The sequence below is a fragment of the Thermobia domestica genome, chromosome 1 (assembly GCF_964235325.1).
Source record: "Thermobia domestica chromosome 1, izTheDome1.hap1.1, whole genome shotgun sequence".
In the NCBI taxonomy this organism is placed as follows: domain Eukaryota; kingdom Metazoa; phylum Arthropoda; class Insecta; order Zygentoma; family Lepismatidae; genus Thermobia; species Thermobia domestica.
The window spans coordinates 397208485-397228245 of NC_137454.1; the positions used below are offsets into that span (position 1 = coordinate 397208485).

A 19761-nucleotide genomic window follows, 5' to 3' on the forward strand; every position below is an offset into this window, starting at 1 on the left:
TTTCATCAGTATATTTGGATTTCTTGCATCTTTTAACTTCTCATAATGAGATATGTGTATTCATTATTTCTAATAGCGAGGGCTGATCGGCTTTTATCCTACTAAACACTGAAACAGAACGTGCCACCATCACCTGTTGGGTACTATCAGTGCACTAATATTATGGACTATTGCCCAACATCGCAATTTCCACTACAACAAACTACGTTCGAGCACAAACATAAGAATTCCATCTCATTCTTTCTTGCATGTGTTCCCTTAATTAGGGATTCCTGATTACATAAACTTCGAACAGTGGCGCACGTACAAATACTTATCAATTTAATGGAAAATAACCAGATTAATGTGACGTTGGACCACCTTTCGCCCTCAGAACAGCTCTGACGCGACGTGGATTGGAATCTTGGGATTCCTGGATCATTCGAAGTGGAATATTACACTGTTCTGCGTGCCATGCATCACTTAATTCCGTGATAGTAAATTAAGGCGCAAATCTGCGCCGGAGTCGTTTCTCCAAAACAGACCGTAAATGTTAAGGTCCGACGGTTAAGCAGGCCATTGGAGGTATTCAAATTCATCCCGACGTTCTTCAAACCACGCCACAACAGCTCTAGTTGTTTGAATGGACGCTTTATTATCCTGGAATATGGCGTTGTTCCTTGGAGACAACATCTGGACCATATCGTGAATTTGGTCCCCTAAAATAATGATATAATCAGGGACTGTGACGTGACCGGTAAGCATCAGAATAGGACCCTTTGAAAGCTAGGATATTGCGGCCCATTGCATACTTCACGGTTGGATGGAAAAACTGCGAATCATATTCTTCTTTCAGCATTCTTCATACGTAAACACGACCCGTGGTTTGAAATAAGGTGAATGATGACTTATCCGACAATGCCACACGTTTCCGGCTATCAGTGGTCCATGTTGCATGTTCACGGCATCATTGGCATAGTGCTAAAGCGTTTTAATCTCTTTAACATTAACCTAACCGGACCGCAATTATCAGTAGTTTCGCCCCTGCAACCCAATCCAGTATGTCTAGGTCATGTAACTGCGGCAGACTGTGATTGTTGACACAGGCTATGGGATGTGCTGCTTACATCTCAGGTGCACAATGGTTTTAAGTGAGAGTCCAATTTAATGCTCGGCAGAACCTCTCACTGAATGTTTTCTTCCGACCATTCATACTGATATGATTTTTCCGTGAATTTTGTAGATTATCATCATCTTCTTGGATGTTGTCCCTCAGAACACGTCGACTACATTTATCACAATCTTCACTCTCACACCACGTAACTGAGCGCCACCAATTTGCCCTCTTTGGAAATCAGAGAGGCCACCCATTTTAAACTCGCGTGTGCTCAGTTCATTGCACATTAGGCCTGTCGTTCTACTGCTCTTCACGTAATAGTATGGAGCTTACTCTAATACCACTTGACGGTTGCTAACCGAGACATAAGGTCCTTCGTGGCTAACCGGCTAGCATATGCACCTTTGGCGTGGGAAAACTCCCGGCGGGAGCTCAAGCATTTCGGATTCCATGTTAATCACTAAGTATATATCTCATATACCCTCACTGCTGAAATGGACGCTGAACGCAAAATCAGCTGAACCCAGCTAACCGAGACGTCTGTGGCGTTTTTCCAATTCTAGATTTTTCCAATAAATTGATGTGAAAAATGAAATTTTTCAATTTTACGTCCCACGGATATGCCGGCTAAGCTAAAAGAGATAGTGATGATGAGAAATGAATGGAATGGTCGAATAAATAAAGTGGAAGGAAACGGGAGAACCCAACAAAACCATGAACACGCTTGGCGCGAGCTAGGATCGAACCAAGGACCCCACGCACCAGAGATGAACGCTTTACCACTGAACCACTGTGTCCTCACAAACTAATAAGGTAGTAAAGAATCTGAACTTCTAGCAGTGATGCGCATACTCCTAAGAGTGCTCAACTTCTAAAATGTTCAGTTCATAATCCCAAATTAGTAGTAGTTTTCACTTCGGATTTACGCCAAACGACAGAAGTTATTCTATAAAATAGTTGAAGCCTGTACTACTGTTGAAGCAGCTGTTCTTTGTGTGGGTTACTGTGCTATTAGTAAATAACGACAGTTGTATGTTAATTTCCGTTAAGATTGTAATACTGGTCTCCCATTGTTAATACAAATAACATAAAATCATCCAAAGGGAAAACTTATAACTTTATAAAGTGGTTACTTTATGTGAATCACCCTGTATAATTTTCTTTTAACACCGATTGACTGAAAGGCTTGTTAAGAAACCCCTTGGGCCACTTGTTAAAATGGAAATACTCTTTTCCGAATCATCAACGCACGAAACCAGTACAGGATTCCTTTGTACTTGTACACCTCGTGAATCAGGTTTTCTGTTTTTGTCCATTTTTTTTTCTTTATTTGTTTTATTGTCATTTATATGTTAGGGTCCTACCATAAGACTAATCGTATGGTTACATTTTCAAGGTTATATGAATTTAGCAGGCTGTATCGCGTGAAACAATTACACATATGATGACGTTCTTATAACTATGTACGCATATATTTTGCAATTTTAAAGAAGCTATTGAAAATAATGAGGCTAATAAATATTTAAGTGCTTCCGTGTAAAGGATTTTGCAAGAAAAAATTAGGTAAAATTTCGGAATTCGCTGTTAAAAGTGAAATATGAAATTCTTATTAAAATGATGTATTACAAAATTGTAACTTGGGTATTCTTTTGGTAGTGGTGTGATTGATTGTCATGTGACAAAAATATCCAAACGCGCAAGCGTGGGTTTCGAGCTCAATCAAACTCCATCTCCGTAACTGAACGCGACGAGGTGTGTGCACTAATAATATAAGAAGACAGCGAGCCAGAGTTTGAGTCCGAGCGATTGTGAGCCGCAATGAGATTCGTGACATGAGAGCGAGCACGAGCGAGTGTAGACCCTGTTAGAGATACCGAACCGAGCCTGAGCTCTTAACAAACGTGAACCCAACAGTGGCGGCTTTACTGGATAGGCACTGGCCTACCCAACCTATTTGAAAAATATATAAACGCTAAGAGATACAGTAAAGAGTAAATACATTTTCCACTACTTATATTAATGGTAGGTAATTATTTAACAAATAACATCAACCACTACTGTAAAAGTAATTTCCTACTCTCATTAATCATTCAAATGTGTATATGTATCCATAAGCGAGAAAGCGGGCTTACCCAAAATTAAAACTCTAAAGCCGCCCCTGAAACCCAATGTGGTAAATGGGCCCTAGATATAATTAGCGTGAGCTCAGTGAAATAATTTATGCTAGAAAGAAGTAGCGTGAACCCAATGAGATAAGTGGGCGTGAAATAAAATTAGCTCGAGTCCAGTAAAGTAAATAGGCGCAAAGTAGAGCTAGCACGACTCCAATCAGATAAACGGGTGTTATAAAGAATTATGGTGAATCAAACGAGGTAAATGGGAGTTATATAGAACTAGTCTGAGCCCAGTAAGGTAAATGAGTGTTAGATGGTATTAGTGCGAACCCAGTGAGGTGAATGAGCACGTGATAGAACTACCATAAGCCCAACAAGGTAAATGGGCACAAAATAGAGCTAGCGCGAGCCCAGTGAAGTAAATGGATGCTAGTTAGAGCTAACACAAGCCTCATGAAATAAATGGGCGCAAGATAGATTTAGCGCAAACTGAATTAGTTAAATACATTCTATATACAAGATAGAACTAACGCGAGCTCAATTAGGAAGGTTAGTGCTAGATGGAACTAACGCAAGCCCCGTGAAGTAAACGTACAAGAGATTGAACTAGCGCAAGCCCAATGAGATAAATGGATGCTAGACAGAACTAGTGTAAGCAGTCTCGGAATGGGGGGTATAGGACTCCGGCAGGAGTCTCACTTTGAGGGCCCCATCTTCCCTTTCTATGTAGCATGTAGAAGCATTCATGGAACCCCATTCTTCATATTGTTGAAATATATTCTTACTAGGCCACTAACAAAAGGCCCCAAGCAGGACTTCATAATACTGTTAGTTTCATTCCAGTAATGGGACCCCAAGACTACATTCAATGCTGGGGGCCGCCGAACTCGGGGAACGGAACAAACTACAAGGAGTAACTATGCTCCAATGCAGCGGACATGTTTTATCTTACTCTCCATGTTATTCAATATTCATTACTAGCAGCGTTCACCCCGCTTCGCTGCGGTCACCCCGGAACGCAATAAACTTTGTTACTTAGATAATTTTTACTTTTTCGCTTTCAAGTGATATGATAAAAACCATAGAAGATTGCAGTAAATCTTAACATTATATCGCCTGTCATTTATGTTAACCCGCCCCGCTTCGCTGCGGTCATCCCGGTGCTGGCATATTGTAAAAGTGTCTGTAAAAATAAGCAAATCAATTAAAAAATTTTAAACAGAAGATTCAAGCTATTTTCCGCTGTATATCGCCTGTCATTTATGTTAACCCGCCGAGTGATAAGGTCATGCGGGTTGCATATAAATACGTTTATTTTTACCTATGATGAACTAATAACAAAGGATTTGTGGACACCTGAATGGTCAATTATCTCAAGACACTGGTAATTAAAAATTAAAGTGATATGATAAAAACCATCTAGGGTCCAAATCCTAACAACCCCCCAAAAATGAAAGAAATTGGTTCAGCCGTATTAGCGTGATGAGCGGACAAAAAATTGTACGTTCTCTTTTATATATATAGATTATATATATTTCGAGAGGGCCCCGGTAGGGATCCCTGCCCTCCTGCCCTACCAGTGTAAGCCCAGTGAAGTAAATGGGTGATAGAAGAAACTAACGAGAGGCCAATAGTACTTTTGCTATTAACAGTATACTCTTTTCAAATCAGGGATTGTTTTTGTGCTCGCTCTTTATAAACATCCTGGGCCTTATGCAGAGTCGTTTTGACGTATGATTAGCGTCATGCTAAAGGCTTAATTACAACAGGAAACATATGTTAATCGAACTCTTTAGTATGGCACTAATCACGCGTCACAACGACTCTGTATAAGGTCCCCTGTCTTTGAGATTATTTACTCATGATTCCATGGATAGATATGTTTAAAAGTAGTTTCATTGAATTCTTAAGTCATCAAAGTAGCATTCTGACACAATCATAGTCAGGGACGTACGCAGGGGGTGGGTCCTGGGGGTCCGGACCCCCCGAAATCCGGACTGTTTTGTAAATTTAGTCTAATTTTAGGGGCAATTTTACAATTTTTAATATAATTTAGCCTGAAATTGTTTGGATCCCCTCGAAAAGCTTTGGACCCCTCCCGAAATAAATTCCTGCGTACGTCCCTGATCATAGTCATACGTTTTGCAAATAAAATCAGAAAAATAAACACACTGCTGAACAAGACTGCACTTATTTAATATAAAAACACAATTACACGTGACATTCCGATCTTCTAGCCAAGATCCTTGAGTGTACGTCTGATGAGGATCTTGGCTAGAAGATCGGAATGTCACGTGTAATTGTGTTTTTATATTAAATAAGTGCAGTCTTGTTCAGTAGTGTGTTTATTTTTCCAAAGTAGCATAAAAAGGTTAATTAGTACTTCATCCAAGCGTGGACTTCTATACTATTTGCATGAACAATATTTAAATTGTGTGCCCCTAGTTCAAAACATTGGTCCCTTCAGCGTGATTCCCCCAGAGACGAAGGTCACCTCAGTGTAAGAAAGGTGTTTTTTGAACATTACTATATATAACTAATCTTCCACTTTCGTTGTATGAACAATCCAATTACACAAAAGTCTTACTAGTATTATTGTTTCTCAAATTGTGATTCTTGTTTCGTGTGACGTAAAACGAACTCCATTGCGTGATGATAGACAATGATTCTGGAATGTTTAATCCAGAACGTGACCAATTATATTGGTTTAGTAGAAAGCCAAAATATGTAGTTTACACTTTTACAGCTATTTCACATGATCTTTTCCAATTGTATTTTTGTCTGGTCTTGAATGTAACTGTTGTTTTCCAGTAACTAGGTTTCAGAAGTTCTATGTTGATGTTAACAATGTAGGACTATCTCTTAGGCTTTGTATTCAGTAAGGGCGGTAGCTGCTTGTGTTTTGTAATGATTGATTGTTTTATCGTAATTTTACGTTAATTTATCAGAGACCCCTCTCTCTCTCTCTCTCTCTCTCTCTCTCGTGCGCGGTGGCTCAGTGGTAGAGCGTTCACCTCCGGTGCTTGGGGTCCCTGGGTCGATCCCAGCTCGCACCGTATGGACTTGGTGGTGGACAAACACCGTGTTCGTGGGTTTTCCCGGGGTTCTCCCGTTTCCTCCCACTTTCTTCATTCCACCATTTCATTCATCTCTCATCATCATTGTCTCCTTGAGCCTAACAGGCTTTATTTCTCTCTCTCTCGCTCGCTCTCTCTCCATTGAGAAAAGAGAAAGAAATAGAGAAAGGGAAATAAAGACCAAAAAAGGAAGGAATTAGGGATGCGACAGATCATGAAAATTGACAGCATCATCAACGAAATACGGTTTTCATTGCATAAGGTTTTACTGTTTTCTGTACAAACAGTTAACAAATAATAATAATAATAATAATAATAATAATAATAATAATAATAAATGAAGAGAAATTTCTAATTTATGTCCCGCCTTTAGGCTAAAGGAGACGGGTAATTAATGAAAGGAATGATTATCAAATAACTTGTGGAATCAGGGTGCAGAAGGAAATGGGAGAACCTCGGGAAAACTCATTCTACAACCGACAAAATTAGTTTTTAAGTTTTTATTTATCTATTTATTCGATATATCTAACTAACTAACTGTATGGCCTATGGAACCCGAAAATTCAATGCCACGTTCACAAAAGCTCTCCATTGACTTATATCCTTAGCCAACTGGATCCAGTTTCTACTTTGTATTTCTATTCTGCGAGATCCACCTTAATATTGTTTTCCCATCTGCGCCTAGGTCTTCCTAATAGTCGTTTTCCGATTGGTCTTCCAGTTAAGACTGAAAACGTTCCTACTTCCTTTCTGGCTACATGACCCTTCTAGACTTGATGACCCTAACAATGTTTGGTAAACCGTATAAAGTATGTAGTTCCTCGTTATGAAGTTTCCGTCATTCCCCATTCCCGTTCCTCTTGGATCCGAATATTCGTCTGAGGATCTTGTTCTTAAATATTGTCAGTCTTTGTTCTTCCCTCAGAGTAAGCGAAAAACCTGTTGTCAAAAGAATGGACTAATTTTCTCTCATAGAAACAGATGCTGTTTTCTTTCTTTTGCTTCCTTCTTTCCGAAGAAATTCATGTCGTTTAACCTCACCAAATAATTGTGAACATGTATAGCAGTCGTGTTTGAATATACAGTATTTGTAAAATCTTTCAGTTCTACGTTATTGTAGAAAAGTATCTTCGTGATGGTAGTTGCATGTGTTCCAAATAAATTAAAAGAACGTAGACCGCTACATGTGTTGCTATCCCGTAAAACGAGTTTATTTGCAATTACTCGAACGTTACTTAGGTACGCTAGAGTAAATTGCTGCTGAGAGAAAGTGAAAATAAGAACCCAGTTAATGCTTAGTTTGCTTGTCTAGATTTGTATTTATTTATTTATTTATTTATTTATTTTTATTCATTTATTCACGTGCTTTATATGTGTTTGCAGTGGAGCTTGTGATGTTTTAATGTGGCTTTGCAAATAGAGTGGGATACCCTGACGTCCTTGAAAGAATCCACTTCGATTTCTATTTATTTCCTTGTGTTTGTTTCTCTTTTATATATTGCAAGTATTAATTAAATATGTGGCTATGTGTAAACTTTTAGCCTATGATCGTGTGTAAACGATTCCTTTATTTAATAATTACATACTAGCTGAACCTCCGCTGTTTACACAGCGCACCGTTCTAGTATGAATGAATATGAATCTCTTTCCCACTTCTCACTATATCTATAGAAGTCCATTTACAGACGCTAATAAGACCGGAAGAATCACAAAGGGAGTGAATTGCTATAGACAGACATGTAAATGTAGTATTTTAATATATAGAACGTTGGAATGAGTTTGTGGCAAACTTGAATTAAGTGATAGATGACACCAGATACAAATATTTTTTCTTATAATTCCATATCCAAGTATGCCTCGTTGTGAGTCCACAAGCCTTCCAAGTTGCCAGCTTGCAGTAGGTTTTGTCATTCCGATTATAGCAAAGCGCCTAAAATGTCCATCAACCCGCTATACATAGCTTCTGTACTGGTTGCCTTTCACAAGGGTATTTTTTTCAACCTTAACATTCTGCTCGCGATATTAAACTAATAGGGTCAAAACGACGCCTAAAATGTCGAATAGAAAATTGAAAACGACTTTTATTTTAATTTGACTTAGAACTGGCAGATCTACACAGAATTTGGAATTGACCAGCGAAAACGGCACGTTTGTAGAGCTTGTGGTTTTCGAGATCTGATTGTCGAAAGAATTGACCACAAACAACCTAGCATTTTAATATATAGACTAACTAAACCTAGATCATTCGCATATGAGCATAAATCTCCTTCTCATTCCTCACAACATAGGTGCATGTCCATTTACAGGCACAAGTGAAAGACGTCTTGATAAAAAGTCGGCAAGGGGTATCATAAAGGGGAGATTTTTTTCGATTATTTTTTCTCAATATCTCACACCGTTTGCAAGATTTGAGCTTACTTTCGGTTGGAGTTTCTAATTCATGTATGATCAGTGTTTTCTTTCTTCTTGCATGCAGTATGTAATAAGACAATACATGACATATACAATTAATTATAATGTCAGTTATATATGGTGTTCATTGGGCAAAACACTCAAAAAATAAAGATTTATCTTAGACTCGAGAAATGCTTTTCCTTGCTTTTTCATTATTATTTGGACATGAAACATACGCCTGAGACATATACAACCCCAATATACAACAATGTGGTGTTGGAATGTATAACGCATAGGATGATATATGATGCTTTAGCTTTTTTTTTAATTTCAACGCTTCCAGTGTACCCTAAAAATGTAATAAAGAAATAATGCCCATGTCTTTTTTAAATATTCAATTAGAACTGGACAATCTACGCAAAATTTGGAATCAATCAGTGAAAACGTCATCTTTCTAGAGCCTGTAGTTTCCGAGATCTCATTGTCGAAAGGGTTGGCCACAAACATATAAATTTCCATAAACATATAGTTTAAAAGAACTCCAAAGATGGCAGTATAGTTCATTTGCATTCATTTTGAAGGCTTTTTAAAATACAAAGGTTTTGAACACTAATTTCATATCATAAACTTTATAAAAAAAAGATATAGTTAACTAATTTAGACTATTTAATAGATAGATAAAGTAAAGCCTTGTCAAGTTCGCCAAGCATTCAATTTGATCTCATGCCTCTGGGATTATGTAAACATACCTATTATTAATCCTAATTTCAGCACTATTAATAATTAGAAGGTGATTATAAAATTAAGTTACATTCCACATTTTCTAATCAAGCAAGAATGATAACCGCAAATAATTTTGCTATATTTTTGCATCAGGAACACGGTGACTCAGTGTTAGAGCGCTTACCTCTGGTGTGTGGGATCCCTTTGTTCGATCCGCGGCCAAGTAAGTTTGTAGTGAACAACTTCGTGACCGTGCGTTTTCTCGCGATACTTCCGTTTCCTCCCACTTTTTCATGCTACCTATCCTTCCATCATCATTCACTTGCCTTAATCATCGTCTCCCTTAGCCTAAAGAGCATAATAGTGGGACGTTAAATATTTCATTTTTTTTCCTCATCCAATATGCACCACGCAGTTCCGTCAGCGAGGATGGTGAAGTGTTTTGAAAAGAATCGCATGTGATTTTCCATAGTACAGCTTGTTGGGATGTTAAATCGGCTAATGGAAAATAAGCCTTAGTATCAGTGTGATGTTAATTCTTGATACTTATGTCTCACCCTGTACTTGCTCAGAATTAGTACTTTATAAACAAAGTCATCTCAGAAGTTTCATAAAAATCTGTCGACAACTTTCTTTCTGGTCTTAGTTGTATTTAAAATGCTGCAAGTTGTAGGTAATGAGGTTGCCTTTCATTTGTTTGTAGACGAAACAGACAAACAAAATCTTTTGAGAGAGAAGTCAACTGAAGAATAAATAAACATTCTAAAATAGTGTGTGTGTCATTGAAAATACAAAAGATAGAAGACTGCTCTCATACGTAGATGTGACTCGAATTTTTAAGTTTCTTCTTTGTCAACACTTAGAATGGAAGTTTATTTCGACTTACCTTGTACTTTTAAAATTAGTTATGCGGAATAAATAAATAAATAAAAATTCAATATTTTTCATTCCTTCCTTCACCTCTTTCGTAGGCATAGACTGAGTCCTTGTTGCCTAAGTTAGCTTAGCTAGAAATTTAAGTATAAAAATTACTAGTAGTAGTATTTTATCTGAGGCAATGCATCGTTGTAGGGTTATACCTGTCCTTTGGTTTCAATTAATATTCTTGTTTCTCGATTTTGATTATTATTGGAACGAAGCTTCTGGATTATTTTGAAACGATTCCTCGACTTAGGCGTCATCTCATAAGGATTCTCATCCGAGATGCCTAGGGGGCGCGGTGGCCCAGCGGTAGAGCGTTCACCTCCGGTACTTGGGGTCCCTGGTTCGATCCCAGTTCGCAACGTGTGAACTTTGTGGTGGACAAACACCGTGCTCGTGGGTTTACTCGGGGTTCTCCCGTTTCCTCCCACTTTCTTCATTCCACCATTTCACTAATCTCTCCTCATCATCGTCTCCTTTAGCCTAACCGGCATAACCGTGGGACGTAAAACTGCCGAGATGCTTGAAACGTGTTTAAATAAATTGGCATATTGATTTGAGAGCGCGCACTGAGCGTCGTAAATGGTCGCATGTCGCGATCGGACATACCATTGAGGAATAATCACCGAAAGACAGAAAGCCTATAGACTTAACATTGGAAAAGCATTTGGTGCGTGAATTCTCGTTGTAAACAATGGGGTGTGGGTGTTTTCAGCATTAGCAATATGGCTTATCGTTTCGTTCTGCGCGAAGCTCCTCTTTAATCTACTTACGCATTCGTTTGACCGGATACTTCTCTGAAATGCCTAAACCGTTCTTAAGGTTGGTGTAAAGGGACAAGCTTTGCCGATAGATGTCACTACAGTCTTCGTATCTCTCTTATGTATTTTTACCTTTCACGAAAATTCACGATTTCTCTTACAAATTTCAACGGAGAGACTTCATTGTTTTAGAAAAGGAACTTCATAACCTGTCGAAGGCAACAATCCGTGCCGGTTTTTTTATTTAGAATTGTCTTCATTGTTGAAACAGTTATATTGTTAAAGGATATATATTGTTGTTAAAGGATATATATTACTGTTGATATATTTGGATATCCATTTCAACAATCAAGTCATTTACTAAAAATTTGAAGTTCCTTTTCTAAAAATTTGAAGTCTCTACATTGAAATTTGTAAGAGAAATCGTGAATTTTCGTGAAAGGTGAAACATATATGAAAGAGATACGAAGACTGTAGTGACATCTATCGACAAAACATCCCTTCACACAAACCTTAACGAAATTTGTCATGGTGATTCGAGAGCGTGGCTGAGTCTCGTTAGGAGTCGCATGTCCCGATTGGACATACCATTGAGGAATAATCACCGAAAAACATGAATAATAAATAAAGGTCGATCGCTTATTGTATACTAAGTTATTATTAATTTTATTATACCATTAATTAAATTTTTATTATAACTTAATTTAATGTATGCTGTATTTAATTTATCGAGCAATTTCTTTGCTTTGTATAAGGTCAATTATTTGCCAATTATTTTCAGAAAGTATTTGTCTGTTTCTGTCCTCTAGCCGAAACCTCTGTCACGCTAGCAACTTTCTTTTAAATTCGATATAATTTAACTGCTCTTAATGCCGTGTTAAAGCAAAATTAATTTTGTGTGGTCAGAACTTACATTCCAGGGTTTGTCCTTAATAATTATTATTGTAAAGTTCTTTTTAGGGTAGAGCTTTAAAAATGTTGCACGGTAATTTTTGGATTTTTCTAATCATCTTTTATTATTGACCTTTTTCCTATGTACAGTAATAATAATCTCACAATCTCAGCAACAAAACCACCAAACATATATATAACTTAGTATTAAAGATATAATTATTATTACTGTACATGGGAGGAATTTTTATAACAAAAGGTAATTTGGCAAGTCCAAAAATTCCCGTGTACTATTTTTTAAGCTCTGCCCTAAAGAAAACTCTACAATATTCAGTGAATCCCAATTAAATTTGATAGTTGGTTGTCTGTTGTAGTTTCTCCGTGATATTTTTTTTTTATTTTAAAATATATTTTTAAATAAAGGTTTATAAAAATGTTTCCCTCTAATTAAGTCTCTTTTATGTGTATTCTAGGAGAATCTTTTGCGCTAAGTTAAAAATATGATGTTAATTCTTGTTACAGATAGTAAAGAAGCTGCTCGACAAAAATGCCACGGAACTTTACTCAAAGCATGCAGTCAGGGGGACTTAACCCTTGTGAAGAATATCATACAAGAACTAGGGAAAGAAGCAGAGCTTATAGTCAATATGGCACCTAATGGCTCCAATACATTGCTCTTTACGTAAGTCATTTTTTAATTCGTATTTAGGTTTATCGTAATTCAGTTTTTTTCAGACTAAATTATCCTAATACCGCTCATTCTAGCTTTGGAACTTATTGTGTACAATAAAAGAGAGATTCTGACCAAAGCATATTTTAATTAATAAATAATAACGTTAAGTTACAGTTTCGCCAAACTATCTTTGTCTTCATCAGACACATTATCTTATGTTTCTGGTGAAAGAACAGAAACATCAGATACTGAAAGAAGTTTCTGAAGATACTTTGCCGAAACTGTAACTTAACGTTATCATTTATTAATTAATATATGCTTTGGTCAGAATTTGTTTTTTATTGTATAAACTATCCTGTAGCATGGGGTGCGTTAATATAGTGCTGTCTCTTTGACTTAATGCGCTTGCTGTGTTTGAAAATTGTCGAATTTAAAGGAATGGCCATTAAGAAGAAATAATATCTCAAAAGAACATCGGGCCACGGTGGCTCAGTGGTTGAGCGTTCACCTCTGGTGCTAGGGGTCTCGGGTTCAAACCCTGCTCCCGCCAAGTGAACTTTGTGGTGGACAAACATCGTGTGCGTGGGTTTTCTCGGGGTTCTCCCGTTTCCTCCCACTTTCTTCATTCCACCATTTCATTCATTTCTCATAATCACCGTCTCCTTTAGCCTAACCGGCATAACCGCGGGACGTTAAACTCAAAGATTTCATTTCATTTCAAAAGAACATCGATTAAACTTCTAGATTTATTGTGTTTTTCAGATGTAAAGCATCACGGGCAGTAGCCAATGCTGTGGGATATTCCGCGCGGTGTTGCCGGATTTCGGACTCCCCTTTCCCTTCTCGCTCTTCCTCTAGTTGAGATTATTACACATACATTGGCAACATTATTCACAATGTAAATATACTATTCCAGCAAACTCAAAGATTTTGGCTGTGTATCCTAGAAGTATATATAGCAACTGAATAACCTACCTATTAACTTATTCCAGTGGAACTGCTAAACGTTCGTCTTCAACACTACTTTCACTATCGTCTATGTCAATTAATATTTCGCCATTGTCTGAATCTGACTCTTGTAAATTTTTTATTATGAGTTCCAAAAATTATAAACACAAAAAAATAATTCTTCGAGCTTCACTTCGTAGCACTTTTTTTTAAAAGAAAATTCCGCACTTGTACTCGGTTTCCTTAAAGACATGTCAACTATAATTTTGGAGAACAAATGAACTACCACGAAAAAAAGCAATCTAGACACTGATGAATTCTGTTTATGCTAGAAGAGAAGTTGCGTTCCTACACACACAATCAGCTCCTTTGCTTCCATGTCTGTTCCTATAATAACATACTCTTATACTTGATGTAGGTCTCACAACAACAATCCATCTGATTCGTAAGCAACGCGATATGGTCGAGTTTGTTTTGGGTTACAATAATTTATGACACCACTCAGACGCCTGGTGCTTTTGCATCCCTGCTAGAGGAGTAAAGAAGGATTACGTAATTGGCCACACATACGTAAGGTATTGAAACGAAGAAAAAAAATCATACTGCGTTTCTTCTGTCGAATAAGGAAGAATCTTGCATGAAGGCAATTTCAAAACAATATTACGAATGTCCCATACCTTCTGTTCTTCCACATGAGCTCCCGCCGGGAATCGAATATATATAAATGAATCAAATTGCAGAGGCTTGTTATTTAATTCGATCGCTTACTATTCTCAAGGGTGTAGAAACGGGAGAAAAGAGGGCCTTGACTTTCCAAACTATTTCCAGCCCCGAAATGAGGTTCATCTAGTATATGTTTAGTAAACTTATTTAATAGTTAATGCAAATTAGGAACGTTTATAATAAAATACGATTTTTAAAAAAAGAAAAAGGAAAACATCATCAATACAGTTTCTGTACCTAATTACAAGGACGCTGATTTCTCTGTAAATTGGGGGGGGGGTGCATTCAGATGCAGAAAGCATATATGATGATTTTGTGACAAATTGCATTCAAATTATGCCTAATATTGCACATTTACAAATAAAATGAGGGGCCCTGACTCCCTCAGTCCCCCCAGGATCTCTCACTACTATATTATTTTATAATAATATCTGAGTTGATATTTTTTCGAGTTTTTTCCCTTTAGTATTTTAACCTACATAAACACAAAGTCGGATAAACAGACTGCTAGAAACAGCATTTGTTTTCTTATGAATAGCTTGTTGATTTATCTCTTACAATCCGCTTTTCAACTTCAGTACTGTCAAGATCCGTCTTTTGTTAAGGTAGCATCGAGAAAACATAATATGTGTATAGTATACATGGTGAGTTAAAATGCTTTCATATCCTGAAAGAGGTCATTTGTTCTGATTTTAATGCGTGAAAAGCTTTCCTCCCCCTGAAAGTAATGTTCCCCTAGAACAACCTGTTGGTTACACCCCTGATTATCCTTTAATAAAAGTTGAGTTCCATTTCCAAACCGAAGAAAAATCCATTGGAAATTAGACGGGACTCAACGCTCGTTTTACTAATTGTTTTATATGGAAACCTTTCAAAGCGTGTATCATGACAACCAGTTGTCATAAAAAGATGTAGTTTTCACGTATGTGTTCGTAATTCTTTTCTCTACTTCGTAAAGTGAGCAGTTAATGTGCTAATACAATATTTCTAATAAGCGCCTCTGCTATTGTCAAGATTCGCAGTAGCGCGAGAAGTCAGCGTGCAGAACTGCTTGTCGCGAATTGTCAACACCGCTCAAAGCCAATTGGACGCCGCGTAAAGCCAACTCAAGGCCATGCCGCTTCCCATCTGAAAAATGCTGTAAGGATTGTGAACAGTGGCGTATTTAGAATTTTGTTTCGGAAGGGGGGGGGGTTAGGCACAACATATAAATAAGCACTAATATTTTTCTTTTGGGTGTCGATAAATTTTAATGAAGTTTAGCATATAACAAATTTATTTAGGGGGGACTTGAGCCCGATAGCCACCTCCCTAAATACGCCACTGATTGTGAATAAGATGCTTAAACTAATCGTTTAATGCTTTGACTAAATTGACGAGATCAAGTTATTTTACCAAGCTGTTTGTGACTGCTAAAAGCCTTAAGATGACTAAAGAAATACCATCAGACACATATCTTATATCTAGATAATGTTTCTGAACAGGCAGTGATATATTCCCGAAATTGTAAAACACAGATTGTTATAAGATCCGCCCATAAAGAAACCGAACTTTTTTTAAGGAAAGAAAACAAGTAGTCCTTTCAAATCACTTTTATCATCTCAAAATAATCAGAGGATGCAATACACTTTGAGCAGCATTTGTACTAGAGACCTGCACGGGCCAAATTTTTCGGCCCGAGCCCAATCCAGCCCGAATGTACCTAGGCCCGGCCCAGGCCGGGCCCGAAAAGTTTTGAAGATTTTCGGCCCGGCCCGATGAGTTTTTTTAAAATTCTTGGCCCAAGCTCGGCCCAGGCCCGATAATTTTTTTAAAAAAATTAGTTCGAGCCCCAATCTTTCTCAAAATTTAGTATTAAACTTGTCCTAACCCTCAGAAACGTTTTCTAAACTCTGGTTCACAACCTGACGCTTGTCTCCCGATTATACCATTGGCTCCTAGAACTTTTCCTGTCATCGAGAGAACAAAAACTCCATTTCCTGCAACAAAAATCTAAATTAATTGATTTTTAGCATAAAGTGAAGATGGCAATATTGTTTAGCGACAGGCAAAACTTTCCCACCCCTTCTTGTCATATTTTGGGTTCAGTGAAGGTGAAGGTCAGAGCTCAATGTACCGCGCAATGCCTGCAATCCTCTATAGTGAAAGTGGAGCCGCTAAGCAACACAAACTGTAAATAGCTATTACATTCTTTGTAACATTTCTCACGGGCACACCACTTCAACGTTTGGCTTTCTTTCAATTATGGTTTAACGTAAGTCAATAATTATTAAAGAACTGCAATTAATCGGCCCCAGCCCGGCCCGACCTGAAGAGAAATCAGTGTCGGCCAGCCCAAGCCCGGCCCGGCCCGGCCCGGCCCAAAGAAATAACAGTGTCGGCCCGCCCAAGCCCGGCCCGGCCCGGCCCAAACAAATAGCAGAGTCGGCCCGCCCAAGCCCGGCCCGTGCAGGTCTCTACCCGGAATACAGCACCTTTTAGTTTAATTTTTATTTTATTTTATTTTTAACAGTTCAGTTTCTTTTTGGGCGGGTCCTCTAAGTTCTTGTTTGGGTTAAATTATACTTTTTATTTAAGAAATACATATTTGCAAGACTAGGGTAAACAGCATTCAGGTAATTTCCTTTATTTGCCTCATTTACGCATTATAAACAAAATACAACCTAACTTCAACTGTGATTATATTCTGAAAGAGAGAGAATCAGCTCATACCAAAATTCTTGGTGAGTGATTATTATGAAAGGAATTCCTCAACATAGGAGAAACAACCTACCCCTACTTCCTTTCGATATTCACTTAGGCATTGCTTCTTCTGCAAAAATGTTGGCTTAATTTTTCCCCTCCTTATCACATTTAGCCCCTTGCAGTGAAATGACGAGTCTAGCTCGTCATGGCCTCCCGGTGCCAAATCGCAGAATGACGAGCCACACTCGTCTTGTAGCATCACGTAGGATTACTATATTGATGTTTTGAAAGTTATATAATGATAAACCATCTATAATACACTTCTATAACTTATACTTCAAGAAATTTGATACAACGGAAGGAGGGGCAGGAAATTCAGAAAATAAATCGTAGTGGAACGGCTTAATTAGCATTATTATTTACATTTTATGTTATTGTTACTCGTAGGATATAGTAATCACGTTCGTTCTCTGTTTGTTAGGGCGTGTGAAGTTGGCCACAGAGAGATTGTGAAGATATTACTTGATAATGGAGCTGACGGAAGAATTCATCCAGTGACCAGATATTCTCCGCTTTATATTGCTTCTTACTATGGAAAAAAGGAGATTTGTGATATGTTACTGAAGGTAAGAAAATGGACGTATTACTTAAGAACATGATCTGCTTTAAACAAGTGGAAGTATCATACGTCATTTATAAACTGTGCTAGGTGCGTTACGTAAAACTTCGCACTCTACATATGTTGTAATTTCTTTCAACAGCAAACATTGAAATAGAACATTTAGTTTCTAGGAATGGCGTTTAAAAGTGATCAATTCAATTTTATTTTATTTATATTCACGAAGAAATTAAATGTCGACTGAAGCCAGGGAATTCGTGTTATTATTCAGTTCAAAATCTTTCGTTGTCGCGAAATCTTGTTGAGGAATTTGAAGCTTAAAATATATAAAACGATAATCATGCCTGTTGTTCTGTATGGTTGCGAAACATGGTCGCTTACTCTGAGGGAAGAACATAGACTGAAATTATTTGAGAATAAGATCCTGAGACGAATATTCGGACCCAAGAGGAACGGGAATGGGGAATGGCGGAAACTTCATAATGAGGAACTACATAAGTTATATCGTTTACCAAATATTGTTAGGGTCATCAAGTCTAGGAGGTTCAGGTGGGCAAGTGATGTAGCCAGAATGAAAGAAAGTAGGAATGCTTTCAAAGTTTTGACTGGAAATCCAAACGGAAAGTGACCATTAAAGACCTAAACGGAGATGGAAGGATAATATTAACATAGATCTCGGAAATAGGAATACAAAGTAGAGACTGGATACAGTTGGCTAAGGACAAAAGTCAGTGGAGAGCTTTTGCAAACGCGGCAATGAACCTCCGGGTTTCATAGCCCATTGAGTTATTGTTTCACTTCTTAGGAAGGAGTGACAAGGAAGTATATGACTTAAAGAAGCTACAGGCCGAACGCCACAGAAATGTGCCCACTTTGAAATCTTATTTTGTGCCAAGTCAATTCAGTCACTGTTAAGAGTTTCTGATCTCCTGCTTTATTCTTCCCTCCCGGCCCCCCCTTCCCTATTGTCTTGTTACCGTACATAATAAATACATATGACTTATTTCGGTTCCGGGGAAAGGTATGCAAGTAGAGGAGTATGTTTATATAAACAGGTATTCAAATTTATTTAGTTCGTAGAGCAGCGGAGAGAGCTTATATTACAACGTGTGTGACTGAAACTTGTCTTCAGGTTCGATGTGCATTGAGTGACAAATAGGCCACATGAAACACATCTAATGTGGAAAACTATTTTCGTTGTCTGAAACGAAACTTACTGAATTTCTCCCTAGTTCGATCCCAGCTCGCGCGTGTGGACTTTGTGATGGACAAATACCGTGCTCGAGGGTTTTCTCGGGTTCTCCTATTTCCTCCCTCTTTCTTCATTCCACCATTTCATTCATTTCTCATCATCACCGTCTCCTTTAGCCTAACCGGCATAATCGTGGGACGTAAACCTTAAAGATTTCATTTCATTTCATTTTTATTTGAATTTCACTTTCCACTAATATAATTTTATGTTTGAATATCATTAAACGTAACTTATGCGTGTTTCTATTCGGGAAGATAACTTGTAACAACTCTAAAATCTTTATTGTGTTTATTGTATTTTTTGTATTTTTATTGTGTTTATTTATTTTATTGTATTTTTATTTGTTATTTATTTATTTATTTATTTTTTAACTTGAATGAGTAAGTGTTGAGAAATTACGTTTCCACGCCTATATCGAGACTTTGCTATTCATGAAACGATTTTTGAAACTGTTAAGTTTATCGGAATATTGTTTTTAAAAAATGTTAAAAATGTACTAACAAGCTCGAACAGGTAGCATTCGTAGAAGTATTATAAAATTTATTTGTGTAATATCTTATGTGTCACCGAGGTTATAAAGGATGATATCTACCTTTTATAAATCTCCCAACTAATAACGGCGAAAAGACATAATAATAGTGATAAAATATTCAGTTTTAATCACCTGTAATCATAATATCGCACTTAATACGTTCAAGTGTTCATCTTATATTTTTGTATGTAATTTTCTGGATTACACAATAAATATTCAGTATCTAGGTAACGTATTTATACGGTTTTTTACATTTCGTACACTTGCTACATCGTTGCATGTACGACATTTACCGGTTTGGAGAGAAAAAATCTTAGCCTCTCCATATTTAAGATTCATATCGACAGTTTTT

General features: G+C 37.4%; 1 protein-coding gene across 2 annotated transcripts in view; it reads left to right on the forward strand.

Annotated features, from left to right (window-relative positions):
• Lrrk (Leucine-rich repeat kinase) overlaps nucleotides 1-19761 on the forward strand; it is a 239580-nt gene that overhangs the window by 91351 nt on the left and 128468 nt on the right. For both annotated transcript variants that reach the window (XM_081732781.1, XM_081732776.1), the window contains exons 7-8: nucleotides 12500-12659; nucleotides 17488-17632. In XM_081732781.1, the coding sequence (XP_081588907.1) occupies nucleotides 12500-12659; nucleotides 17488-17632 (305 nt within the window). The remainder of the gene's footprint in view (nucleotides 1-12499; nucleotides 12660-17487; nucleotides 17633-19761) is intronic.